General features: G+C 46.1%; 1 protein-coding gene across 1 annotated transcript in view; it reads right to left on the bottom strand.

The window, feature by feature from the left end:
• LOC140398806 (uncharacterized) overlaps nucleotides 1-27,884 on the bottom strand; it is a 119,152-nt gene that overhangs the window by 63,813 nt on the left and 27,455 nt on the right. The window contains exons 2-3 of the mRNA XM_072487771.1: nucleotides 17,671-17,783; nucleotides 1,799-1,923 (exon numbers count right to left, since the gene is read on the bottom strand). Coding sequence (XP_072343872.1) covers nucleotides 1,799-1,923; nucleotides 17,671-17,783 — 238 coding nt within the window. The remainder of the gene's footprint in view (nucleotides 1-1,798; nucleotides 1,924-17,670; nucleotides 17,784-27,884) is intronic.

Here is a 27,884-nt window from a genome sequence, read left to right as displayed (position 1 = left end):
GTCGGAATTGGGGAGCATTGGCAGGTTGAGCTGCTCGACAGCAGGCAGTGTAGTGGCCCATCTTGCCACAGCGGAGGCATTGTCGGTTTTTTGCCGGACATTGTCGCTTTAAATGTACGGCTCTGCAGTTGCCGCACGTCGTGACGTCATGGCGTTTGTTGCGCCACCGCGCATGCGCAGTTCGGTCTTGTGTCGAGCGCGCCTGCGCATCACGTCCCTCTGCATCAACGTCTTTTTTGGCGCGCACAAACGCGGAAGGCCACGGAAAGCACGCAAAATGGCCGCCCTCGTCCGGGCCGCGGGCCGGGAGGAACTCAATTGCCTGGACCCGTTCGGCCTCGTAGGACGCCTGCCTTGCCGATTCGGGCGCGTAGGACACCTGCCGCGCCGATTCGGCCGCTTGAAATTGGGAGTAGCGGCTGGTCGCGTTTTCATGTAGGACACAGGCTTCGATTGCGGAGGCTAGGGTTAGGCCTTTAATTTTGAATTAGGCCGCCCGAGGTGACCCCAAAAACAATCTGGTCCCGAATCAGTGAATCGGAGGTGATGTTGTAACCGCAGGACTGCACGAGGATACGGAGGTGTGTAAGGAAAGATTGAAAGGGCTCATTCTTACCCTGCAGGCGCTGCTGGAAGAGATACCTCTCGAAACTCTCATTACCTCGATGCTGAAGTGTTGCTCGAGTTTGAGAAGGACCATCTTGTACTTGGTCTTGTCCTCACCTTCCGCGAACACCAGGGAGTTGTAGACATGGATGGCATGTTGCCCTGCCGTGGAGAGGAGGAGGGCGATTTTTCTGGTGTCCGAAGCGCTCTCCCGTTCGGTGTCTTCCAGGAAGAACTGGAAGCGCTGTTTGAACAGCTTCCAATTGACGCCGAGGTTTCCAGCGATTTGTAACGGCTGCGGCGTGCTGACGGTGTCCATGGTGCAGGATGGCGGATTCCTGAGGATTCGTAGGTAGGTCTCACAGTTACCGGGTTCCAATCCTGGTACTATGTCGTGTTGGGTGCTCTGCTACACAGACAAACCAACACGGTTGCGGATGGTACAACTCAGTTTTATTACTAACAATATTTACAATGATAAACTGGTTACTGTGGTTCGTTCATTACCCTTGAATCTGTGGACCTATCCCTAACACTAGCTTGGAGTGGCACTCAGCACATGGTGGATGTCTGAGTGGCACGCTGTGAGCTCTGTGCCCTGAGCTGTCTCCTGCTGGAATAAGCGGGAAGTGTCGTGTTCCCCGTTTTATACTGTGTATGCTCTTGCCTGTGATTGGCTGTGGTGTTGTGTGTGTATTGATTGGTCCATTGATCTGTCCATCAGTATATATGTATGTTTGCACCATGATGTATACCTGAATATCATGACAGACTGGACAGCTGGTGCAGATCAAATTGGTGCTAACAGCATCGGATTTGATGCCCGTTGCAGCTGGGATGCATTTGGAATCTGCCTTCTTGCCCTATTCATGGTAGAGGTTGTGGAGCTGTGGTTTTGAACTGCCTTAAGGCAGAGAACTAAAGAATAAGAATGATGATACGTTACAGACATTTTTAGCAGCTTTCTCAAGTTCTCATTAACCCTTAGTATTGCAGGCTGATCAACAGCATGCCGACACAAATTAAACCATTACTAACCTTCACAGTTATTTAAATTCCTGCAAATGTATAGGGGAGGGCAATGTTAAGGTTTAATATTTTTAAATTATTAGCATGTGTAAACCCTCTAGGTTCAGTAGGGCACCCATATAAAATTATGTCAGTGAAAATTCTCTGAAGCCCCTATACTTACATTGCTTGGATTTACAAATAAAATGTTTTACTGATGAGCAGATGCTGTCCGTTAGTAGTCCTGTCGTTGAATCTAGTTGAACACAGTCCTTCGGATCTCCATTCACCAAATCATTCCTTAAGAATCTTTCAATCAACAAAATAAAAACAATGATTGACCTAAAAAGAAAATTGGACTCCATTGATGACAGTAATTAAACATAACTTGATTGTGACAATAAAAGTAACTACGCTTCAAAACTATTTATTTGGTTATCAATCACTCTGTGCCATCCTGAAGGCTGATTTTTAAATGTAAGTCTTTCTTATCTCTTTTACAAAATGATCTTTTGTGTAGAAGAGGAGGACAAAGCCTGGGGGGGAAAAAGTCAATATTTTGAGGCCCGCAGGTCCAGCTGTAGATAAGCTGAGTGGCCCTAGTGGAAAGTTAAAGCTGCCCAGGAAACATTGTAAAGTTCTCGAAGAGTGACATAAAGTGTGCTTCCGACTGAACTTTGGTTGGGGAATGGTGGTGGCAGATGGCAAATTCTTCTCTCAGAGGGTTGCGAAATATCCTCTATCCCAGAGGCCTCTGGCTGCTCAGTCACTGAGCTCGGGGTCTTTTCACAAGCGAGTTTTCCCCTCAGGAAACACAATTGGGCGGAGAATCGATCCGATGCCGGAATCACAATTCTCCGACGCGTCAATGCGTTCCGGAAAGCATGTACAGGAATCACCGTTTACATATCATTAGCGGGCCCGACCTGGTATTCTCCGGGGCCTCCGTGATTCTCCACCGCCGATGGGCCGAATTCCCGGAGGTACGGTTCACTTGTGCTTTTAGAAATCATGAAACTGCCTTTGGGGCTGATGAGCGAGAGAGAGGAGGTAGGACATAGAGAGGCGAGATAGCGGGCTGCAAGGCTGGACACTGGTTGGGCTGGATGGGGTGGGAGGGGGCCCCTGTCAGGATCTGGATGGTGGTGACGGGGGGATGGTCCGTGTGGTTGGGGCGACCCCCCACATGATTTGGGCGGTTGCCAGGCACGGATCACCATTGCCGCAGCCTGCAAGGCAGCCACCTTGCTGCGCACCCCACTGAGAGTGACACCGGCCGTATGGGTTCCCCCACCCCCGCACCCCACCCTCCGCTATACCCCCCACCACCAACCACCCGCCACCCATCAGTGGGGCATCAGTTGGATCAACCGGACGGGTGCCTCGGAGTGTACTCCTGGCAAAGACAGCGCCAGCCGATGGTATCCCTTGCAGCAGAGACGGGCACCAGGATCAAAGTTCCCACAGTGCCAAGGGTGCGGGAAGGGGAAAAAACATGTGGGGGCAGAGCCGGAAGTGCCACCATGTAGCCCGGTGGACGTGGTTGGGCATGGGGGTATGCACCAATCTACCATGTTGGCCTTTTATCCCCTGCAGACAATGGATATTAAATACATCCAGCAATGGTGGCCTTCCTCCCAGTCGCTGCAGCCCTTGGGCTGTACGAGCTGGCGCTGCTCGGCAGGAGGAATTGGCAGCAATGGAGCCTGCCTCAGAGGAACAGGAGGCAGCTGCCCAAGATGGACAGCCAGCTGCCTAACAGGCCGAGGAGGAGGTGCAAAGGAGGCCTCGTGTGTACCGGCAGCGCCTGTCATTTGAGACTTGCTGAACCAGGCATGCTGTCGAAGACTCCGAGTGAGCAAGGCCGCAGTGCAACATACCTTCCAGATCAGTGCACCTGGCACCGCGGGGGGAATGGGGGAGGACAATGGAATGGTGGCTGTCAAGGGGGCCTTCCAGGTGCCGAGTGGGGACCAGTCCGGAATCTCATAGAGCTCAGTGCACAGGCGCACCCGCGTCGTCACGGCCTTATATGACCAGTCGGCACAATATATCCATTTCAATGTGCACCGAGCCCGCCTGAGAGTGGAGTGAAAGAGCTAATTAAACCGAGGAGATTCCAGAAGAAGACTTAGGTTCTGAGCTGAGACCATAAGCACATTTGTCCCATCTGAACTAAGTCCCATGATGGAGGTGGAAATGAGTAGCTTTTCGGCTGTGAAGACCAATGGGAAATCATTCCATGATTATTGCCGTACCTTATCTTACAACGCCTCCTGGTTTATATTGTGCCCCACTGTGAACTACTGTTTGGGGACCTATAGATTACTCCTACCAGGATTGAAGTCCCTTTGTTATTTCTTATTTCTACACAGACTGATTTTAAATCTTGATCTCCATTGCTTATGTGATTTCTCATTACAGCAATGATCCCTTTCTTCATCAGCAAAGCTACACCCCTTTCTTTTCCTTTCAGTTTATCTTTCCTAAATACTGAGTATCCTTGGATATTCAATTCCCAGACCTGGAGCGGGATTTCCGTTCACGGGACTAAGTCCCCATGCCAGCGGGAAAACCGGCGCGAACCACTCCGGCGTCAACAGCCCCCGAAACTGCAGAATTCTCTGCACTTCCGAGAGCTAGGTGGACGCCGGAGGGGTTGCCGCCGCGCCAGCCGGTGCCGAAGGGACTGCGTGAATTAGCACATGTGCCGAAGGGTCGGCGTGATCTCGCGCATGCGCAGAACCGCCGCCGTGATTCCGCGCATGCGCAGACAGGCCGGCGTATTCTGGCACATGCGCGGGGGGGTTGTCTTCTCCGCACCAGCCATGGCGGAGCCCTACAGGGACCGGCGCGGAAGGAAGGAGTGCCCCCACGGCACAGGCCTGCCCGCAGATCGGTAGGCACCGATCGCGGGCCCGGGCCACCGTGGGTGCCCCCCCTGGGTCGGATCCCCCGCACCCCCCCGGGGACCGAACCAGTCGACTTACCTGCCAGGTCCCGCCGTGTGGGACCACGTCTAATCTATGCCGGCGGGACTGGACAGAAACGGACGGCCGCTCGGCCCATCGGGGCCCGGAGAATGGCCGGGGGGGCCACTGCCAACGGCCCCCGACCGGCCTGACGTGAACCCCACCGCCGCCCGAAAACCGGCTCCAGAGAATGCGGCAGCCGGCATTGCGCTACCCCCCGGGGATTTTCCGACCCGGCGGGGGGGTCGGAGAATCCCGCTGCTGGTCTCCCTGTACCATGTTTCAGTAATCGACACCAAATCATACCCTTTTGCCTCTATTTGCGCCGTTCACTCATTAAGTTTGTTCCGAATGTTCCCTGCTTTCAGATACAAAACTTTTACATTTGTTCTATTGTCAAATTTGCCCACTTTTTTTATAATTCCTTGGTACATAAAGACAGTCACCTGTTCTGCCCTTCACCATTATTTTCTGGAAACCATCCACCACATCGCTATCCTGAACTCCTACCTCCTCCTTTAATTTTGATTTTCTAATTTTCCCGACAACTGAACCCTCACCTTTTTTCTCTTGCGTCCACCTCACCCGCAACACAGGATTTATCCTCTTCCTTCCTGGCAAGCTGGAATGCCCTCTCTTTGAAAGATAAGAGGGTTTTTTCAGTTCCCAATCTGTGCTCTCTTTTTTTAATTGTGAGCCAGCTTGTCCAGTAACGAGGCAGATGGAGAGAGTGTAAGCAGGTCACATACCAGGTCAGATGGAAAGGATGCCTGGTATGTGTTGTTGGTGAGTTGGGATACGAGGAGGTGAGGAGCCACAGAGGAAATGAGGAAACATGCAGGAAGGTGGGGCCCGTGAGGTAGCAGTGAGTGAGCTGCCAGTGGATGTGTATGGGAGTGGGTGAATATTGACAAATGAAAAGAGTGACTTAGCCTGGCTGTACAGCAGAGATCAGTCATCTTCTTCCTGCACTAAATCAGGGATCAGACATGGGGTTGGTCACCTTGCTGAAGGGTTTCACCTCGCTTGAGGCAAGGAAGCCGTACCTCTCCTCCATCCCATACAGCATTCTGAACCTCATGGCAGCCTTTCTTGGAACTACCCTTTTGACTGGACTTGGAAGTGTTTATCTCATAGTATCTCATAGAATTTACAGAATTTACAGTGCAGAAGAAGGCCATTCAGCCCATCGTGTCTACACCAGCCCTTGTAAAGAGCACCCCACTTAATCCTCTACCCTTTCCCCATAATCCATTACACCACCTAACCTTTTTGGACACTAAGGGCAACTTATCATGACCAACCCACCTAACCTGCACATCTTTGGACTGTGGGAGGAAACCAGAGCACCCGGAGGAAACCCACGCAGACATGGGGAGAACGTGCAGACTCTGCACAGACAGTGACCCAAGCCAGAATCAAACCTAGGGCCCTGGAGCTGTGCTAACCACTGTGCTACCGTGCTTCCCCCACTGTGTTACCGTGCTGCCCTCCCTGGCCAAGGTGCTCAGCTGAAACCGGTGTCATGTGAGAGTGCCTTTAAGGAATGGATGTTTAAGCAATGTACCTTTAAGAAATGCAGTGCTGTCAGAGTGTGGGTGGAGCTGGGCTTTAGATCAGCCATTTTGCAGTTTTTTAGTTTCAGTTTGAAAAGAGCTTGGGATTGTCTGTGTTTGCAGTGAGCTGGATCTGCTGTGACCTCTGCTAAAAGACCATAAGACCATAAGACATAGGAGCGGAAGTAAGGCCATTCGGCCCATCGAGTCCACTCCACCATTCAATCATGGCTGATTTCAACTCCATTTACCCGCTCTCTCTCCATAGCCCTTAATTCCTCGAGAAATCAAGAATTTATCAACTTCTGTCTTAAAGACGCTCCACGTCCCGGCCTCCACCACTCTCTGTGGCAATGAATTCCACAGGCCCACCACTCTCTGGCTGAAGAAATTTCTCCTCATCTCTGTTCTAAAGTGACTCCCTTTTATTCTAAGGCTGTGCCCCCGGGTCCTAGTCTCCCGTGCTAATGGAAACAACTTCCCTACATCCACCCTATCTAAGCAATTCATTATCTTGTAAGTTTCTATTAGATCTCCCCTCAACCTCCTAAACTCCAATGAATATAATCCCAGGATCCTCAGACATTCATCGTATGTTAGGCCTACCATTCCTGGGATCATCCGTGTGAATATCCGCTGGACCCGTTCCAATGCCAGTATGAAAGGCTATCTCTGGATCATTTGGGTGATTTAAACTCATAAAAGTAATGCCTTTAACCTGATGTGTTTCTGTTTAAAGTTGTTAAGTCTCTGGGATGTTGAAAGGAATAACTGAAGGATTATTTAGTGTTGTAATATTTTCGGGATTATCTTTGAAGTAAGGGGTGTTAAGAGATCCAATGTTTATTTAAGAGGTTAAGTTGAGTTCATGGAATAAACATTGTTTTGTGTTTAAAAACCATTTGTCCATAATTGCTGTATCACATCTGGAGAACAAGCTGTGTGCTCGGAAAAGCAACAAATACATTAAAGGGGGAGGTTGGTTGAACTCCATGATACAATTGTGGGGTTCTGAAAACACCTCTCCCATAACAATTGGGGGCTTGAGGGGGATAAAAGTCTGTCTATTGGATTAGCTTTTGAGAACTTAAAGACAGTGAAGGATTGTTGCTTTTCCGGTGTGGTATTTTAGTTTAAGTGGGGAGAGTGTTGTGGACAATTACTCTTTCAGAGGCTCAGAAGTTTTGGGGAATAGAGACTGTCACACGCAGTACCTTAAGGACAGAGACTAAAAGCAGACTGTTGGGTCTTGCAAAAACATTGCAGTTAACATTACCTGACAAAATGCGAAAAGGTGAGGTAATTATGGCGGTGGTTAAGCATTTAAAGTTGCCTGAGATACCGTTTGACTCATTGGAAATGGCAAAAATTCAGTTGCAAATTGAACAAATGGAACATGAGAAAGAGTTAAAGCGGCTTGAATACGAAAGAGAGAGAGAGTGGAAAAAGAGAGGGAAAGAGAGAGAGAGAGCAAAAAGAAAAGGAGAGAGAAGAAAGGAGAAAAGAAAGAATAGCCCTAGCAGTACAAAAAGAAACAGAAAGAACGTGGAAGCCTTTTTCATTTCATTTGAGAAGGTAGCTAAACAAATGAAATGGCCACAGGACATGTGGGTGTTACTGATTCAAACAAAGCTGGTACGTAGAGCTTGTGAAGTGTTTGCATCACTACCGGAGGAGGTATCTGGAACGTATGAGGTGGTGAAGAAATCCATCTTAAGTGCATATGAGCTAGTGCCTGAAGCTTACAGACAAAGGTTTAGAAATTTAAGGAAAGAATTTGGTCAAACTTACATGGAGTTTGAAACAGAGTAATTTTGATAGGTGGATAAGGGCTTTGAAAATAGACCAAACGTATGAAGCTCTCAGAGAAATTATACTTTTGGAGGAGTTTAAAAATTCAATTCCTGATGTAGTGAGAACTCATGTGGAAGAACGGAGGGTTAAAACTGCGAGATTAGCAGCAGAAATGGCAGATAATTATGAATTAGTTCATAAATCAAAGAGTGGTTTCCGGCATCAGTTTCAGCCGTGAGGGACAGAAACTGGGGACATGAGAAATACTCAAGTGGTAAAGGTAAAGGTGATCTGATGGGAGACAATAAAGAGAATGTACCTCAGATTAAAAAAGAAATGCAGGAGGGTGGAAAAGAGATGAAAAGTTTCAAATGTTTTCACTGTAATAAACAAGGCCATGTAAAGTCACAGTGTTGGTGGTTGAAGAAAAGCACTGGGAAGGCTGATGTGATAAAACAGGATAAGACAGTGGGATTTGTTAGAGTGGTAAAGCCCAAGGGAAGCGAAGGAGATGCAAACGATTGTACAGCCTGTTTAAGAAGTAATTGTTAAGAAGGTGCCAGATGTCTTTAAAGAATTTACTTGTGTGGGTAAAGTTTACTCATGTCAATCAGGAGGAACAGGTAAAGAAGTCACAATTTTAAGAGATACAGGGACTAGTCAATCTTTAATGGTAAGAGATGAGGGTGATTTAGAGATGTGGATCAGAAATTGGCTAGCTGAAAGAAGACAGAGGGTGGTGGTTGATGGGAAATGTTCAGAATGGAGTTCAGTTACAAGTGGCGTACCACAAGGATCTGTTCTGGGGCCGTTGCTGTTTGTCATTTTTATCAATGATCTAGAGGAGGGCGCAGAAGGTTGGGTGAGTAAATTTGCAGACAACACTAAAGTCGGTGGTGTTGTCGACAGTGCGGAAGGATGTAGCAGGTTAGAGAGGGACATAGATAAGCTGCAGAGCTGGGCTGAGAGGTGGCAAATGGAGTTTAATGTAGAGAAGTGTGAGGTGATTCACTTTGGAAGGAATAACAGGAATGCGGAATATTTGGCTAATGGTAAAGTTCTTGGAAGTGTGGATGAGCAGAGGGATCTAGGTGTCCATGTACATGGATCCCTGAAAGTTGCCACCCAGGTTGATAGGGTTGTGAAGAAGGCCTATGGAGTGTTGGCCTTTATTGGTAGAGGGATTGAGTTCCGGAGTCATGAGGTCATGTTGCAGCTGTACAAAACTCTGGCACGGCCGCATTTGGAGTATTGCATACAGTTCTGGTCACCGCATTATAGGAAGGACGTGGAAGCTTTGGAGCGGGTGCAGAGGAGATTTACCAGGATGTTGCCTGGTATGGAGGGAAAATCTTAAGAGGAAAGGCTGATGGACTTGAGGTTGTTTTCGTTGGAGAGAAGAAGGTTAAGAGGAGACTTAATAGAGGCATACAAAATGATCAGGGGGTTAGATAGGGTGGACAGTGAGAGCCTTCTCCCGCGGATGGAAATGGCTAGCACGAGGGGACATAGCTTTAAACTGAGGGGTAATCGATATAGGACAGAGGTCCGAGGTAGGTTCTTTACCCAAAGAGTGGTGAGGCCGTGGAATGCCCTACCTGCAACAGTAGTGAACTTGCCAACATTGAGGGCATTTAAAAGTTCATTGGATAAGCATATGGATGATAATGGCATAGTGTAGGTTAGATGGCTTTTGTTTTTTGACTTCCCATGGCGGTGCAACATCGTGGGCCGAAGGGCCTGTACTGCGCTGTATCGTTCTATGTTCTATGAGGAATTATGTAGTTTGGGAAGAATGTTGCCAGAAAAGGTGGTGATATGTGGAATACAGGGTGAGAGGAGTAGCGTTCCATTATATAATTTCGGCGGGAGCAGAGTGCAGGGGCCTGTCGGGAGGTGAGTTTTTGATTTAAAAACACTTACCTTACAGGAGCAGTCCTCAGAATTTCGGCGGGAGCAGAGTGCAGGGGCCTGTCGGGAGGTGAGTTTTTGATTTAAAAACACTTACCTTACAGGAGCAGTCCTCAGAGTTTCGGCGGGAGCAGAGTGCAGGGGCCTGTCGGGAGGTGAGTTTTTGATTTAAAAACACTTACCTGGTCCCGATTCTGTTCTTCTTTTCTGTGTTTTTTTAAAAATATAAGGCGGGAACCGGAAGACCCACCCCCCCCCCCCCCCCCCCCCCACCCCCCAAACCAATAAATTCTGGTGGAGAGGAAACCCGAGACACTACACGTGTAGTGTCTCCCACCCGCCCTCCTCCTCTAACCTAATAATAAAACCCATTGGTGTGAGGTAAGTGCCATATTATATTATTTTTAAAAAATGTTTTATTTATTTATTAACCAGAACTTGGTTGGAGGTTAGAGGGATGGTAGGGAAGGGAGTGCAATGTTCCTCCTGCAGGATGTTTGAGGTGAGGGATGCCATTAGTGTCCCTGCTGATTTTGCCTGCAGGAAGTGCAGCCATCTGCAGCTCCTCCAAGACCGAGCCAGGGAACTGGAGCTGGAGTTGGATGAACTTCGGATCATTCGGGAGGCAGAGGGGGTCATAGATAGCAGCTTCAGGGAATTAGTTACACCAAAGATTGGAGATAGATGGGTAACTGTAAGAGGGACTGGGAAGAAGCAGTCAGTGCAGGGATCCCCTGCGGTCGTTCCCCTGAGTACCAAGTATACCGCTTTGGATACTTGTGGGGGGGGGGGGACTTACCAGGGGTAAGCCATGGGGTACGGGCCTCTGGCACGGAGTCTGTCCCTGTTGCTCAAAAGGGAAGGGGAGGGAGGAGCAGAGCATTAGTAATTGGGGACTCGATAGTCAGGGGCACAGGTAGGAGATTTTGTGGGAGCGAGAGAGACTCACGTTTGGTATGTTGCCTCCCAGGTGCAAGGGTACGTGATGTCTCGGATCGTGTTTTCCGGGTCCTTAAGGGGGAGGGGGAACAGCCCCAAGTCGTGGTCCACATTGGCACTAACGACATAGGTAGGAAAGGGGACAAGGATGTCAGGCAGGCTTTCAGGGAGCTAGGATGGAAGCTCAGAACGAGAACAAACAGAGTTATTATCTCTGGGTTGTTGCCCGTGCCATGTGATAATGAGGTGAGGAATAGGGAGAGAGAGCAATTAAACACGTGGCTACAGGGATGGTGCAGGCGGGAGGGATTCAGATTTCTGGATAACTGGGGCTCTTTCTGGGGAAGGTGGGACCTCTACAGACAGGATGGTCTACATCTGAACCTGAGGGGCACAAATATCCTGGGGGGAGATTTGTTAGTGCTCTTTGGGGGGGGTTTAAACTAATGCAGCAGGGGCATGGGAACCTGGATTGTAGTTTTAGGGTACGGGAGATTGTGATTAGAGAGGTCAGGAGCACAGATTTGACTTCGCAGGAGGGGGCCAGTGTTCAGGTAGGTGGTTTGAAGTGTGTCTACTTCAATGCCAGGAGTATACAAAATAAGGTAGGGGAACTGGCAGCATGGGTTGGTACCTGGGACTTCGATGTTGTGGCCATTTCGGAGACATGGATAGAGCAGGGACAGGAATGGTTGTTGCAGGTTCCGGGGTTTAGGTGTTTTAGTAAGCTCAGAGAAGGAGGCTAAAGAGGGGGAGGTGTAGCGCTGCTAGCCAAGAACAGTATTACGGTGGCGGAGAGGATGCTAGATGGGGACTCTTCTTCCGAGGTAGTATGGGCTGAGGTTAGAAACAGGAAAGGAGAGGTCACCCTGTTGGGAGTTTTCTATAGGCCTCCTAATAGTTCTAGGGATGTAGAGGAAAGGATGGCGAAGATGATTCTGGATAAGAGTGAAAGTAACAGGGTAGTTATTATGGGAGACTTTAACTTTCCGAATATTGACTGGAAAAGATATAGTTCGAGTACATTAGATGGGTCGTTTTTTGTACAATGTGTGCAGGAGGGTTTCCTGACACAATATGTTGACAGGCCAACAAGAGGCGAGGCCACATTGTATTTGGTTTTGGGTAATGAACCAGGCCAGGTGTTAGATTTGGAGGTAGGTGAGCACTTTGGGGACAGTGATCACAATTCGGTGACGTTTACGTTAGTGATGGAAAGGGATAAGTATACCCCGCAGGGCAAGAGTTATAGCTGGAGGAAGGGCAATTATGATGCCATTAGACATGACTTGGGAGGGGTAGGTTGGAGAAGTAGGCTGCAAGTGTTGGGCACACTGGATATGTGGAGCTTGTTCAAGGAACAGCTACTGCGTGTTCTTGATAAGTACGTACCGGTCAGGCAGGGAGGTAGGCGTCGAGCGAGGGACCCGTGGTTTACCAAAGAAGTGGAATCTCTTGTTAAGAGGAAGAAGGAGGCCTATGTGAAGATGAGGTGTGAAGTTTCAGTTGGGGCGCTTGATAGTTACAAGGTAGCGAGGAAGGATCTAAAGAGAGAGCTAAGACGAGCAAGGAGGGGACATGAGAAGTATTTGGCAGGTAGGATCAAGGAAAACCCAAAGCTTTCTATAGGTATGTCAGGAATAAAAGAATGACTAGGGTAAGAGTAGGGCCAGTCAAGGACAGGGATGGGAAGTTGTGTGTGGAGTCTGAAGAGATAGGCGAGATACTAAATGAATATTTTTCGTCAGTATTCACTCAGGAAAAAGAGAATGTTGTGGAGGAGAATGCTGAGACCCAGGCTATTAGAATAGATGGCATTGAGGTACGTAGGGAAGAGGTGTTGGCAATTCTGGACAGGCTGAAAATAGATAAGTCCCCGGGGTCTGATGGGATTTATCCTAGGACTCTCTGGGAAGCCAGGGAAGAGATTGCTGAGCCTTTCGCTTTGATTTTTATGTCATCATTGGCTTCAGGAATAGTGCCAGAGGACTGGAGGATAGCAAATGTGGTCCCTTTGTTCAAGAAGGGGAGTAGAGACAACCCCGGCAACTATAGACCGGTGAGCCTCACGTCTGTTGTGGGTAAAGTCTTGGAGGGGATTATAAGAGACAAGATTTATAATCATCTAGATAGGAATAATATGATTAGGGATAGTCAGCATGGCTTTGTGAAGGGTAGGTCATGCCTCACAAACCTTATCGAGTTCTTTGAGAAGGTGACTGAACAGGTAGACGAGGGTAGAGCAGTTGATGTGGTGTATATGGATTTCAGTAAAGCGTTTGATAAGGTTCCCCACGGTAGGCTATTGCAGAAAATACGGAGGCTGGGGATTGAGGGTAATTTAGAGATGTGGATCAGAAATTGGCTAGCTGAAAGAAGACAGAGGGTGGTAGTTGATGGGAAATGTTCAGAATGGAGTTCAGTTACAAGTGGCGTACCACAAGGATCTGTTCTGGGGCCGTTGCTGTTTGTCATTTTTATCAATGACCTAGAGGAGGGCGCAGAAGGGTGGGTGAGTAAATTTGCAGACGACACTAAAGTCGGTGGTGTTGTCGACAGTGCGGAAGGATGTTGCAGGTTACAGAGGGACATAGATAAGCTGCAGAGCTGGGCTGAGAGGTGGCAAATGGAGTTTAATGTAGAGAAGTGTGAGGTGATTCACTTTGGAAGGAATAACAGGAATGCGGAATATTTGGCTCATGGTAGAATTCTTGGAAGTGTGGATGAGCAGAGTGATCTAGGTGTCCATGTACATAGATCCCTGAAAGTTGCCACCCAGGTTGATTGGGTTGTGAAGAAGGCCTATGGTGTGTTGGCCTTTATTGGTAGAGGGATTGAGTTCCGGAGTCATGAGGTCATGTTGCAGCTGTACAAAACTCTGGCACGGCCGCATTTGGAGTATTGCGTACAGTTCTGGTCACCTCATTATAGGAAGGACGTGGAAGCTTTGGAACGGGTGCAGAGGAGATTTACCAGGATGTTGTCTGGTATGGAGGGAAAACCTTATGAGGAAAGGCTGATGGACTTGAGGTTGTTTTCGTTAGAGAGAAGAAGGTTAAGAGGAGACTTAATAGAGGCATACAAAATGATCAGAGGGTTAGATAGGGTGGACAGTGGTGGAATGCCCTACCTGCAACAGTAGTGAACTCGTCAACATTGAGGGCATTTAAAAGTTTATTGGATAAGCATATGGATGATAATGGCATAGTGTAGGTTAGATGGCTTTTGTTTTTTGACTTCCCATGGCGGTGCAACATCGTGGGCCGAAGGGCCTGTACTGCGCTGTATCGTTCTATGTTCTATAAGGTGAGGTTGGAAAGTCCAGTGAAGAGTGGTGAAGTGGTAGTAGGAGTAATAGATAAACTATCTTGTCCAGGAATACAGTTTATCTTGGGTAATGATTTTGCTGGGTCGCAGGTGGGAATGATGCCTCCTGTGGGATAAGCCAGTGGAAAATCAGACAACTGAAGTGTTGAAGGACGAATATCCTGGGATTTTTGTCCAGATTGTGTAGTAACAAGGTTGCAAAGTCACAGGGTAAGACAAGAGGAGAAATCAAATAGTGAAGATAAAAATGAAGTGCAATTATCAGAAACGATTTTTGGTCAGATGGTTGAACAAGAATAAGAACAGATGGAGGATGAGGCGGATATTTTTAGTTCAGGAAAATTGGCGGAGTTACAATAGACAGATGTAGAAATTAAGCGGATATATCAGAAAGCATATACGGAAGAGGAATCTGAGAGTATACTAGAGTGTTATTACCGTAAAAATAATGTCTTGATGAGAAAATGGAGACCTGTACATATGCAGGCGGATGAAAAGTGGGCAGAAGTTCATCAAGTAGTATTGCCGGTCGGGTATAGAAAGAAGGTGTTGCGAGTTGCACATGAGGTACCAGTGGGAGGTCATTTGGGAATAAGGAAAACTCAAGCTAAAATCCAGAAACATTTTTAGTGGCCTGGACTACATAAAGATGTAGTTAAATTTTGTCAATCATGTCACACATGTCAACTGATAGGGAAGCCTCAAGCAGTGATAAAACCAGCGCCCTGAATACCCATTCCAGCATTTGAGGAACCTTTTATGAGGGTCATAATTGATTGTGTAGGACCGCTTCTTAAAACAAAAAGTGGGAATCAATATCTTTTGACTATAATGGATGTGTCTACTAGGTTTCCAGAGGCCATTCCAGTCAGTAATATTACAGCTAAAAGGATTGTGGAGGAGTTACTTAAATTCTTTACTCGATGTGGACTACCCACAGAAATTCAATCGGATCAAGGATCGAATTTTACTTCAAAGTTATTCAAGGAAGTTATGGATAGCTTAGGAATAAAACAATTTAAATCAACTACGTACCATCCAGAATCGCAGGGAGCGTTAGAAAGGTGGCATCAGACATTAAAGACAATGTTGAGGGCGTATTGTCAAGATTATCCAGAGGATTGGGATAAAGGAATCCCATTCGTATCGTTTGCAATTAGGGATGCACCTAATGAGTCTACCAAATTTAGTCCTTTTGAACTAATTTTTGGTCATGAGGTAAGAGGACTACTTAAATTGATTAAGGAAAAATTGGTGGGTGGAAAATCGGAAATTACACTATTGGATTACATGTCAAATTTTAGAGAACGATTAAATAGAGCAAGTGAATTGGCTAGACAACATTTGAAAGTTGCACAAAATGTGATGAAAAGGGTAGCGGACAAGAAATCCAAAGTTCGTAGTTTTGCCAGTGGGGATAAAGTTTTAGTGTTGTTACCAATGGTAGGGGAGCCTTTAAAAGCTAGGTTTTGTGGACCATATCAGATTGAAAGGAAATTAAGTGAGGTGAACTATGTGGTAAAAACACCAGATAGAAGGAAGACTCACCGAGTGTGTCATGTGAATATGCTTAAAAGGTACTTTGAAAGGGAATGAGAGAAAAAGGAGGTTTTAATGATTCTAACTCAAAGTGATGAACCAAATCCAGATGACTGTGAATTTGACATACCTGAAATTAAATTGGAAAATGAGGATGTTCTTAAAAATTGGGATGAATTGTTAAGTTACCTTCCAGAGGAAAAACAAACTGACCTGAAAAAGTTATTGATATCACATGGGCAAGTTTGCAGAGATAAATTGGGAAGTACTAAAATGGCTGTACATGATGTAGATGTGGGAAATGCTGTTCCAATCAAACAACATCCATATAGACTTAATCCTTTAAAACTGGCAAAGGTTAACAGAGAGATTGAGAGTATGCTTTAAAATGGCATAATTGAAGTGGGTTGCAGCCACTGGAGCTCACCCATAGTGATGGTACCTAAACCAGACGGTACCCAATAGTTGTGTGTGAACTATCGAAAGGTGCATGCAGTTACAAGAATGGACTCTTATCCTATCCTACGTTTAAAGGATTGCATTGAGAAAGTGGGACAATCTGCTTTTATTTCCAACTTCCAGACATGGAAAGAACTTTTAAAACATCGTATGGAGTTCTTCGAACGACTTCAGGTGGCGGGTTTGGTGATGAACCTAGCCGAAAGTGAATTTGGTGAAGCCAGAATCACTTTCCTTGCAAAGTTTCCGATACCCTCAAGACGAAGGGAAATAATGCGATTTCTTAGCATGAGTGGATTTGATCGAACATTTGTGCAAAAGTTTTGTGCCGTGATTACTCCACTGATGGACTTGCTAAATAAACGTCAAAAATTTCAATGGACAGCGAATTTTCAACAGGCATTTGACTGGCTGAAAGCTGTGATCACCAATGCTCCTGTATTGGAGAATTGCAAGGGACTCTGTGGTCAGATTGAACTAAAGTATCTGATTCTAAAGAGAAATGCCGAGGAGTAGAGGGATGGATGGATCGTGCAGAGACTTTGTTCAAAGAGACTGTCAATCGAGAAGGATTTTGGTTGGAGGAAGAAGAACGGGAAAGATGGACTTTATTATTATGTCTGTTTGCATGTGGGTTTTTTTCTGAAACAAAAAAGTATTTTTACTGTGTGCATTTCTTAGTGGATGGTGCAAAAGTGAAAAATGAAACCATCTTGAAGTTGATGGTTTTTTTTTTCTTGGGGGGAGGTGTCATGTGAGAGTGCCTTTAAGAAATGGGTGTTTAAGCAATGTACCTTTCAGAAATGCAGTGATGTCAGAGTGTGGGTGGAGCTGGGCTTTAGATCAGCCATTTTGCAGTTTTCTAGTTTCAGTTTGAAAAGAGCTTGGGAGTGTCTGTGTTTGCAGTGAGCTGGATCTGCTGTGATCTCTGCCATGAATGACTATCTCCGGGTCACTTGGGTGATTTAAACTCATAAAAGTAATGCCTTTAACCTGATGTGTTTCTGTTTAAAGGTGTTAAGTCTCTGGGATGTTGAAAGGAATAACTGAAGGATTATTTAGTGTTGTAATATTTTCGGGGTTATCTTTGAAGTAAGGGGTGTTAAGAGGTCCAATGTCTATTTAAGAGGTTAAGTTGAGTTCATGGAATAAACATTGTTTTGTGTTTAAAAACCATTTGTCCATAATTGCTGTATCACACCTGGAGAACAAGCCGTGTGCTTGGAAAAGCAACAAATACATTAAAGAGGGAGGTTGGTTGAACTCCATGATACATTTTGGGGTTCTGAAAACACCTCTCCCATAACACTGGGGCAGGTGAATATCTGCCACAAATGCGGCACGATACCTGTGCCAAAGTTTTTTCCCTTCAGCGGCAGGATGAATTTCCCCCAACCAGAACTGGAATCAAACTCATGTTGTTGGTGTTATTCTGAACCACACACTAGCAATCTAGCCAAGTGAGCTAAATGGTTTCATTCTATGCTTCCACCCATGTTCAAATATAGAAACAAAAATAAACTGAAAAAAATGAATGAAATAAAACAATTGGAACTTACGGCACCAGAGTAGCACTCAGAGAATTATTAGTTGTCCACTGGAAAACAGATTCAGTTGCCCGATCATTGAGTCCAGTCCAGTAAGTTCCAGAGGTTTGAGCACTAAGCCAATCCTGTTACAAAACAAATACTTTCACCAATATGAGTTGACATGAGCCTTAACAGTTCAATTTAAAAATAACCCTGCAGACAAACTTCAGTCTGAAACAAGAACATTAGAAAACTACTGCTGAAAATTATTTAAGTAACTAGTGATAGTTATTCACTAAAATACAGATAAAAAGATTAAAATGCAGGTTAAGGGGAAAAGATACTTTGTGGTAGAATGCCCCCTTAATGGGAGAGTTCATGGGGAGTCATATGACCCATTCAGCCAATCAGGCCGGATCATGCGAATCCTGATGCTGAGTAGAGGTTTTACGGTTAATTAGAAGTTTGGAGTTGTGGAGTACAATAGTCTTTATCTCACTCTCTGTATTGTCACGAGACTCTCGGCTAGCATGTGGTCAATTCCAGCCCCACTTGACACAGAGTCGCAACACAGGTCGTCTACTTTTTCTGTAGCTTCAGGATCATTTCAAGTTTACAGCAAAGTTGTGCCATGCACTCACTGGTTTAAGAACAATAAATCAGTTTATTTCAGCAAAAGAGAGTGTGATTCTTCTCCTTCCAAGGTCTAATCACTTCTGCCAAGTTCTCTCTCATAGATTATCATAGAATTTACAGTGCAGAAGGAGGCCATTCGGCCCATCGAGTCCGCACCGGCTCTTGGAAAGAGCACCCTACCCAAGGTCAACACCTCCACCCTATCCCCATAACCCAGCAACCCCACCCAACACTAAGGGAAATTTTGGACACTAAGGGCAATTTATCATGGCCAATCCACCTAACCTGCACATCTTTGGACTGTGGGAGGAAACCGGTGCACCCGGAGGAAACCCACGCACACACGGGGAGGATGTGCAGACTCCGCACAGACAGTGACCCAAGCCGGAATCGAACCTGGGACCCTGGAGCTGTGAAGCAATTGTGCTATCCACAATGCTACCGTGCAGCCCCTCTCAGAAGCATCATGCAGGAACCAATCACTGACTGTTGTCAGGCAGAACACTGTCCCTGGCCAACTGACCGGTTGACAGCCAACCAATTGAGCTGACTTCCTCCAAATCTGGTTCCTGAGATTAGCTTGGTGCCTGATAGAAATCAGATTTTGTGTTTAGCTACAGATGAGGTAGATAAGGGGTTTAAATAAGAAATCATTGGGAGTAATTGACTGAATCATATCAACCATGAGAGTAAGTGAAGCTGACTAACTGGGAATTCATCAGATAAGTCTGAAAATGTTCATAATTTGCAAGTTGTGTAAACTGTTAGAGACAGCAAGGTCAAATAGCAGAAAGACCCTTTGTGTTAAAGAACTGGGCTGAGGTCCCAGTTCCGTTTCCATGGTAACGACCAGTCAGTCCATGGTGATAAGTCCTGGTGGGAAATGTGTTTCGCTCAGACAATGTTATGGAAAATTACCCCAAATCATTTATCTCTTACATTGACAGACAGTTTGGTCGAATTCAGTGGTTTATATATTAGTTAAAGCCAATCACAACTGTGAAGAGGGCAAAACTTTCCGAACATAAGAACTAGAAGCAGGAGTAGGCCATCTGGCCCCTCGAGCCTGCTCCACCATTCAATGAGATCATGGCTGATCTTTTGTGGACTCAGCTCCACTTTCCGGCTAGAACACCATAACCCTTAATCCCTTTATTCTTCAAAAAACTATCTACCTTTATCTTAAAAACATTTAATGAAGGAGCCTCTACTGCTTCACTGGGCAAGGAATTCCATAGATTCACATCCTTTTGGGTGAAGACGTTCCTCCTAAACTCAGTCCTAAATCTACTTCCCCTTATTTTGAGGCTATGCCCCCTAGTTCTGCGTTCACCCGCCAGTGGAAACAACCTGCCCGCATCGATCCTATCTACTCCCTTCATAATTTTCTATGTTTCTATAAGATCCCCCCTCATCCTTCTAAATTCCAACGAGTACAGTCCCAGTCTACTCAACGTCTCAAACAAAGAACAAAGAACTAAGAAATGTACAACACAGGAACAGGCCCTTCAGCCCTCCAAGCCCGTGCCGACCATGCTGCCCGACAAAACTACAATCTTCTACACTTCCTGGGTCCGTATCCCTCTATTCCCATCCTATTCATATATTTGTCAAGATGCACCTTAAATGTCACTATCGTCCCTGTTTCCACCACCTCCTCCGGTAGCGAGTTCCAGGCACCCACTACACTCTGCGTAAAAAACTTGCCTCGTACATCTACTCTAAACATTGCCCCTCTTACCTTAAACTTATGCCGCCTAGTAATTGACCCCTCTACCGGGGGGAAAGGCCTCTGACTATCCACTCTGTCTATGCCCCTCATAATTTTGTAGACCTCTATCAGGTCGCCCCTCAACCTCCTTCATTCCAGTGAGAACAAACTGAGTTTATTCAACCGCTCCTCATAGCTAATGCCCTTCATACCAGGCAACATTCTGGTAAATCTCTTCTGCACCCTCTCTAAAGCCTCCACATCCTTCTGGTAGTGTGGCGACCAGAATTGAACACTATACTCCAAGTGTGGCCTAACTAAGGTTCTATACAGCTGCAACATGACTTGCCAATTCTTATACTCAATGCCCCGGCCAATGAAGGCAAGCATGCCGTATGCCTTCTTGACTACCTTCTCCACCTGTGTTGCCCTTTCAGTGACCTGTGGACCTGTACTCCTAGATCTCTTTGACTTTCAATACTCTTGAGGGTTCTACCATTCACTGTATATTCCCTACCTGCATTAGACCTTCCAAAATGCATTACCTCACATTTGTCCGGATTAAACTCCATCTGCCACCTCTCCGCCCAAGTCTCCAAACAATCTAAATCTTGCTGTATCTTCTGACAGTCCTCATCGCTATCTCCAATTCCACCAACCTTTGTGTCATCTGCAAACTTACTAATCAGATCAGTTACATTTTCCTCCAAATCATTTATATGTACTACAAACAGCAAAGGTCCCAACTGATCCCTGTGGAACACCACTGGTCACAGCCCTCCAATTAGAAAAGCATCCTTCCATTGCTACTCTCTGCCTTCTATGACCTAGCCAGTTCTGTATCCACCTTGCCAGCTCACCCCTGATCCCGTGTGACTTCACCTTTTGTACTAGTCTACCACGAGGGACCTTGTCAAAGGCCTTACTGAAGTCCACAGAGACAACATCCACTGCCCTACCTGCATCAATCACCTTAGTGACCTCCTCGAAAAACTCTATCAAGTTAGTGAGACACGACCTCCCCTTCACAAAACCATGCTGCCTCTCACTAATACGTCCATTTGCTTCCAAATGGGAGTAGATCCTGTCTCAAAGAATTCTCTCCAGTAATTTCCCTACCACTGAAGTAAGGCTCACCGGCCTGTAGTTCCCTGGATTATCCTTGCTACCCTTCTTAAACAGAGGAACAACATTGGCTATTCTCCAGTCCTCCGGGACATCCCCTGAAGACAGTGAGGATCCAAAGATTTCTGTCAAGGCCTCAGCAATTTCCTCTCCAGCCTCCTTCAGTATTCTGGGGTAGATCCCATCAGGCCCTGGGGACTTATCTACCTTAATATTTTTTAAGACACCCAACACCTCGTCTTTTTGGATCTCAATGTGACCCAGGCTATCTACACACCCTTCTCCAGACTCAACATCTACCAATTTCTTCTCTTTGGTGAATACTGATGCAAAGTATTCATTTAGTACCTCGCCCATTTCCTCTAGCTCCACACATAGATTCCCTTGCCTATCCTTCAGTGGGCCAACCCTTTCCCTGGTTACCCTCTTGCTTTTTATGTACGTGTAAAAAGCCTTGGAATTTTCCTTAACCCTATTTGCCAATGACTTTTCGTGACCCCTTCTAGCCCTCCTGACTCTTTGCTTAAGTTCCTTCCTACTTTCCTTATATTCAACGCAGGCTTCGTCTGTTCCCAGCCTTTTAGCCCTGACAAATGCCTCCTTTTTCTTTTTGACGAGGCCTATAATATCTCTCGTTATCCAAGGTTCCCGAAAATTGCCGTATTTATCCTTCTTCCTCACAGGAACATGCCGGTCCTGAATTCCTTTCAAATGACACTTGAAAGCCTCCCACATGTCAGATGTTGATTTGCCCTCAAACATCCGCCCCCAATCTATGTTCTTCAGTTCCCGCCTAATATTGTTATAATTAGCCTTCCCCCAATTTAGCACATTCATCCTAGGACCACTCTTATCCTTGTCTACCAGTACTTTAAAACTTACTGAATTGTGGTCACTGTTACCGAAATGCTCCCCTACTCAAACATCTACCACCTGGCCGGGCTCATTCCCCAATACCAGGTCCAGTACCGCCCCTTCCCTCGTTGGACTGTCTACATATTGTTTTAAGAAGCCCTCCTGGATGCTCCTTACAAACTCCGCCCCGTCTAAGCCACTGGCACTAAGTGAGTCCCAGTCAATATTGGGGAAGTTGAAGTCTCCCATCACCACAACCCTGTTGTTTTTACTCTTTTCCAAAATCTGTCTACCTATCTGCTCCTCTATCTCCCGCTGACTGTTGGGAGGCCTGTCGTAAACCCCCAACATTGTGACTGCACCCTTCTTATTCCTGATCTCTACCCATATAGCCTCACTACCCTCTGAGGTGTCCTCCCGCAGTACAGCTGTGATATTCTCCCTAACCAGTAGCGCAACTCCGCCTCCCCTTTTACATCCCCCTCTATCCCGCCTGAAACATCTAAATCCTGGAACGTTTAGCTGCCAATCCTGCCCTTCCCTCAACCAGGTCTCTGTAATGGCAACAACATCATAGTTCCAAGTACTAATCCAAGCTCTAAGTTCATCTGCCTTACCCGTAATACTTCTTGCATTAAAACATATGCACTTCAGGCCACCAGACCCGCTGTGTTCAGCAACTTCTCCCTGTCTGCTCTGCCTCAGAGCCCCACTGTCCCTATTCCCTAGTTCTCCCTCAATGCTCTCACCTTCTGACCTATTGCTCCCGTGCCCACCCCCCTGCCATACTAGTTTAAACCCTCCCGTGTGACACTAGCAAACCTCGCGGCCAGGATATTTATGCCTCTCCGGTTTAGATGCAACCCGTCCTTCTTATATAGGTCACACCTGCCCCGGAAGAGCTCCCAGTGGTCCAGATAACGGAAACCCTCCCTCCTACACCAGCTGTTTAGCCACGTGTTTAGATGCTCTATCTTCCTATTTCTAGCCTCACTGGCACGTGGCACAGGGAGTAATCCCGAGATTACAACCCTAGAGGTCCTGTCTTTTAACTTTCTGCCTAGCTCCCTGAACTCCTGCTGCAGGACCTCATGCCCCTTCCTGCCTATGTCATTAGTACCAATACGTACAATGACCTCTGCCTGTTTGCCCTCCCCTTCAGGATGCCCTCTAGCCGTTCGGAGACATCCTGGACCCTGGCACCAGGGAGGCAACATACCATCCTGGAGTCTCTTTCACGTCCACAGAAGAGCCTATCTGTGCCCCTGACTATAGAGTCCCCTATTACTATTGCTCTTCTGCGCTTTGACCCTCCCTTCTGAACATCAGAGCCAGCCGTGGTGCCACTGCTCTGGCTGCTGCTGTTTTCCCCTGATAGGCTATCCCCCCTGACAGTATCCAAAGGGGTATACCTGTTCGAGAGGGGGACAACCACAGGGGATTCCTGCACTGACTGCCTGCCCTTTCTGGTGGTCACCCATTTCTCTGCCTGCACCTTGGGTGTGACCACATTTATATAACTGCGATTTATGACGCTTTCCGCCACCTGCATGCTCCTAAGTGCATCCAATTGCTGCTCCAACCGAACCATGCAGTCTGTGAGGAGCTCCAGTTGGGTGCACTTTCTGCAGATGAAGCCATCCGGGACGCTGGAAGCCTCCCAGACCTGCCACATCTCACAGTCTGAGCACTGCACCCCTCTAACTGACATTGTGTCAATTAATTAAAATTAAAAGTTTTTTTTAAAATTTCTATTTTTAAAAAAAAATTTCAAAGTTAATGTTAATTATCTGTTTCCTAGCACTAGATTTCTAATATAAATGCGAAAGCTAAATATAGTACTCTCCGAAATCTGGCTTAGATACCCCTCTAAATTATAATTAAGTAATTATGTTTAATTAGTTACCAATGCTTCATTTTTTAAATTTAGTGTAGATTCCCAACCAGCCACTCAGGTCACAGCTTTTCTGTGATGTCACTTCAGTTTCCCCCCAACACACACAATTTGAAAAAGGTATAAAATTAAAAATGAGTAAAAATCGCTTACATACCTTCTTACCTTCTGAGTGTCTTAGATGTTCTCAGGTTCTCTCCCTGACAGAGACTGCTCCTCCTCCGAACGGCTCCCGAAATTAGGCCGCGATCTTTTAAAATCTCCGCTCTGACTCGCAGCTCCTGCGCTTTTTAAATCTCCCGCGCTTTTTAAATCTCCCGTGCTGTTTTCAATGTCCCGGCTCACTCAGCTCCCGCGCTGTTTTCACTGACCCGGCTCACTCACCTCTCGCGCTGTTTTCACTGTCCCAGCTCACTCACCTCTCGCGCTGTTTTCACTGTCCTGGCTCACTCAGCTCCTGCGCTGTTTTCACTGTCCCGGCTCACTCACCTCTCGCACTGTTTTCACTGTCCCGGCTCACTCACCTCTCGCGCTGTTTTCACTGTCCCGGCTCACTCAGCACCCGCGCTGTTTTCACTGTCACGGCTCACTCACCTCTCGCGCTGTTTTCACTGTCCCGGCTCACTCACCTCCCGCGCTGTTTTCACTGTCCCGGCTCACTTACCTCCCGCGGTGTTTTCAATGTCCCGGCTCATTCAGCTCCCGCGCTGTTTTCACTGTCCCGGCTCACTCACCTCCCACGCTGTTTTCAATGTCCTGGCTCACTCACCTCCCGCGCTGTTTTCACTGCCCCGGCTCACTCAGCTCCCGCGCTGTTTTCAATGTCGTAATGCAACCCCTTCAGATCTGGGATTAACCTAGTGAATCTCCTCTGCACACCCTCCAGTGCCAGTACGTCCTTTCTCAAGTAAGGAGACCAAAACTGAACACAATACTCCAGGTGTGGCCTCACTAACACCTTATACAATTGCAGCATAACTTCCCTAGTCTCAAACTCCATCCCTCTAGCAATGAAGCACAACATTCAATTTGCCTTCTTAATCACCTGTTGCACCTGTAGACCAACTTTTTGTGACTCATGCACTAGCACACCCAGGTCTCTCTGCACAGCAGCATGTTTTAATATTTTATCATTTAAATAATAATCCCTTTTGCTGTTATTCCTACCAAAATGGATAACTTCACATTTGTCAACATTGTATTCCATCTGCCAGACCCTAGCCCATTCACTTAGCCTATCCAAATCCCTCTGCAGACTTCCAGTATCCTCTGCACTTTTTGCTTTACCACTTATCTTAGTGTCGTCTGCAGACGTGGACACATTGCACTTGGTCCCCAACTCCAAATCATCTATGGAAATTGTGAACAGTTGTGGGCCCAACACTGATCCCTGAGGGACACCACTAGCTACGTTTTGCCAACCAGAGAAACACCCATTAATCCCCACTCTTTGCTTTCTATTAATTAATCAATCCTCTATCCATGCTACTACTTTCCCCTTAATGCCATGCATCTTTATCTTATGCAGCAACCTTTTGTGTGGCACCTTGTCAAAGGCTTTCTGGAAATCCAGATATACCACATCCATTGGCTCCCCGTTATCTACCGCACTGGTAATGTCCTCAAAAATTTCCACTAAATTAATTAGGCATGACCTGCCCTTTATGAACCCATGCTGCGTCTGCCCAATGGGACAATTTCCATCCAGATGCTTCGCTATTTCTTCCTTAATGATAGATTCCAGCATCTTCCCTACTACCGAAGTTAAGCTCACTGGCCTATAATTACCCGCTTTCTGCCTACCTCCTTTTTTAAACAGTGGTGTCACATTTGCTAATTTCCAATCCGCCGGGACCACCCCAGAGTCTAGTGAATTTTGGTAAATTATCACTAGTACATTTGCAATTCCCCTAGCCATCTCTTTTAGCACTCTGGGATGCATTCCATCAGGGCCAGGAGACTTGTCTACCTTTAGCCACATTAGCTTGCCCATCACTACCTCCTTGATGATAACAATCCTCTCAAGGTCCTCACCTGTCATAGCCTCATTTCCATCAGTCACTGGCATGGTATTTGTGTCTTCCACTGTGAAGACCGACCCAAAAAACCTGTTCAGTTCCTCAGCCATTTCCACATCTCCCATTATTAAATCTCCCTTCTCATCCGCTAAAGGACCAATATTTGCCTTAGCCACTCTTTTTTGTTTTATATATTTGTAGAAACTTTTACTATCTGTTTTTATATTCTGAGTAAGTTTACTCTCATAATCTATCTTACTCTTCTTTATAGCTTTTTTAGTAGCTTTCTGTTGCCCCCTAAAGATATCCCAGTCCTCTAGTCTCCCAGTAATCTTTGCTACTTTGTATGCTTTTTCCTTCAATTTGATACTCTCCCTTATTTCCTGAGATAGCCACGGTCGATTTTTCCTCTTTCTACCGTCCTTCCTTTTTGTTGGTATAAACCTTTGCTGAGCACTGTGAAAAATCGCTTGGAAGGTTCTCCACTGTTCCTCAACTGTTTCACCATAAAGTCTTTGCTCCCAGTCTACCTTAGCTAGTTCTTCTCTCATCCCATTGTAATCTCCTTTGTTTAAGCACAAAACACTAGTGCTTGATTTTACCTTCTCACCCTCCATCTGTATTTTAAATTCCACCATATTGTGATCGCTCCTTCCGAGAGGATCCCTAACTATGAGATCCTGAATCAATCCTGTCTCATTACACAGGACCAGATCTAGGACCGCTTGTTCCCTCGTAGGTTCCATTACATACTGTTCTAGGAAACTATCGCGGATACATTCTATAAACCCCTCCTCAAGGCTGCCTTGACCGACCTGGTTAAACCAATCGACAAGTAGATTAAAATCCCCCATGATAACTGCTGTACCATTTCTACATGCATCAGTTATTTCTTTGTTTATTGCCTGCCCCACCATAATGTTACTATTTGGTGGCCTATAGACTACTCCTTTCAGTGACTTTTTCGCCTTACTATTCCTGATTTCCACCCAAATGGATTCAACCTTATCCTCCATAGCACCGATGTCATCCCTTACTGTTGCCCGGGTGTCATCCTTAAATAACAGAGCTACACCACCTCCCTAAGATAGTAATCTCCTTAAAAGGTCAGTTGTCGGGTGAGAAAATACTTCTTTTTTTTCCCAGAATCACTCTAACCTTTTTTCTGAAACCTATTCTGCTTGCTTTGCAAAATTGCCATTTTCTTTTGTTTTAAATCACTCAGTTGTCTTTATACTGTGCATCTTGATTTAAAGAAATTACCAAGAAATATAATGTTGTATTTTGAATCCAACTACTGTATTTGAATTGCTAAAGACAATCAATCTGACTAGCTTAGTTGGAACTTTCTTTTAATTTTGTACTGAAATTGAATTCCCAGTAGAAGGGATAACGCATATCCAGGGTTCCAAAGAGACACAGAGATCCATCTATTGGCAAGCCAATCTATCAGTGCCGAAGTGTCTGGTTTCTCCTCTCCAAAATACAAAACTTGGAACACAATGTCCCCACAAGCGGGCTGCTTCTGCTGGAGTCCTCTGCTTAAAGGACATTCCATCATAAGGTATGTGACAAAAAACACACATCCATTTATCTTTTCTTTCCCACTCACTGCCTAAGTTCCACAAATACTTATATCTGCCTCTTATCAACATTTAACTTTGTGACAATGCATCTGCAATAATATTGTCCATTCTGGGAATATGTACAATTTTTATATTAAATGGTTGCAACAATAAACTCCAAGCGAACGATTATAGTCAATGAGGAGACCCGAAAAGGTAATTCAAAAGCAATTTATTTCCAATTCACATCGAGGAAATAAAATATAGCAACTAATAAACACTCCAAGTCTCAGCCAGGAACATCCTGATATGCCGGCTCTCTCCTAGGCTTGTTTCAGGGAATTAACCAGCCCGTTGTTGGGCCTCCGTCCATTAGCGGGGCAGTATGTACTCCATGAATCCAATGGGGAGATCAATTGGGAGCGGAGAAGGTGGTCTTC

Source organism: Scyliorhinus torazame, chromosome 22 (genome assembly GCF_047496885.1).
Source record: "Scyliorhinus torazame isolate Kashiwa2021f chromosome 22, sScyTor2.1, whole genome shotgun sequence".
In the NCBI taxonomy this organism is placed as follows: Eukaryota; Metazoa; Chordata; class Chondrichthyes; order Carcharhiniformes; family Scyliorhinidae; genus Scyliorhinus; species Scyliorhinus torazame.
This window is presented reverse-complemented; position numbering and strand designations above follow the sequence as displayed.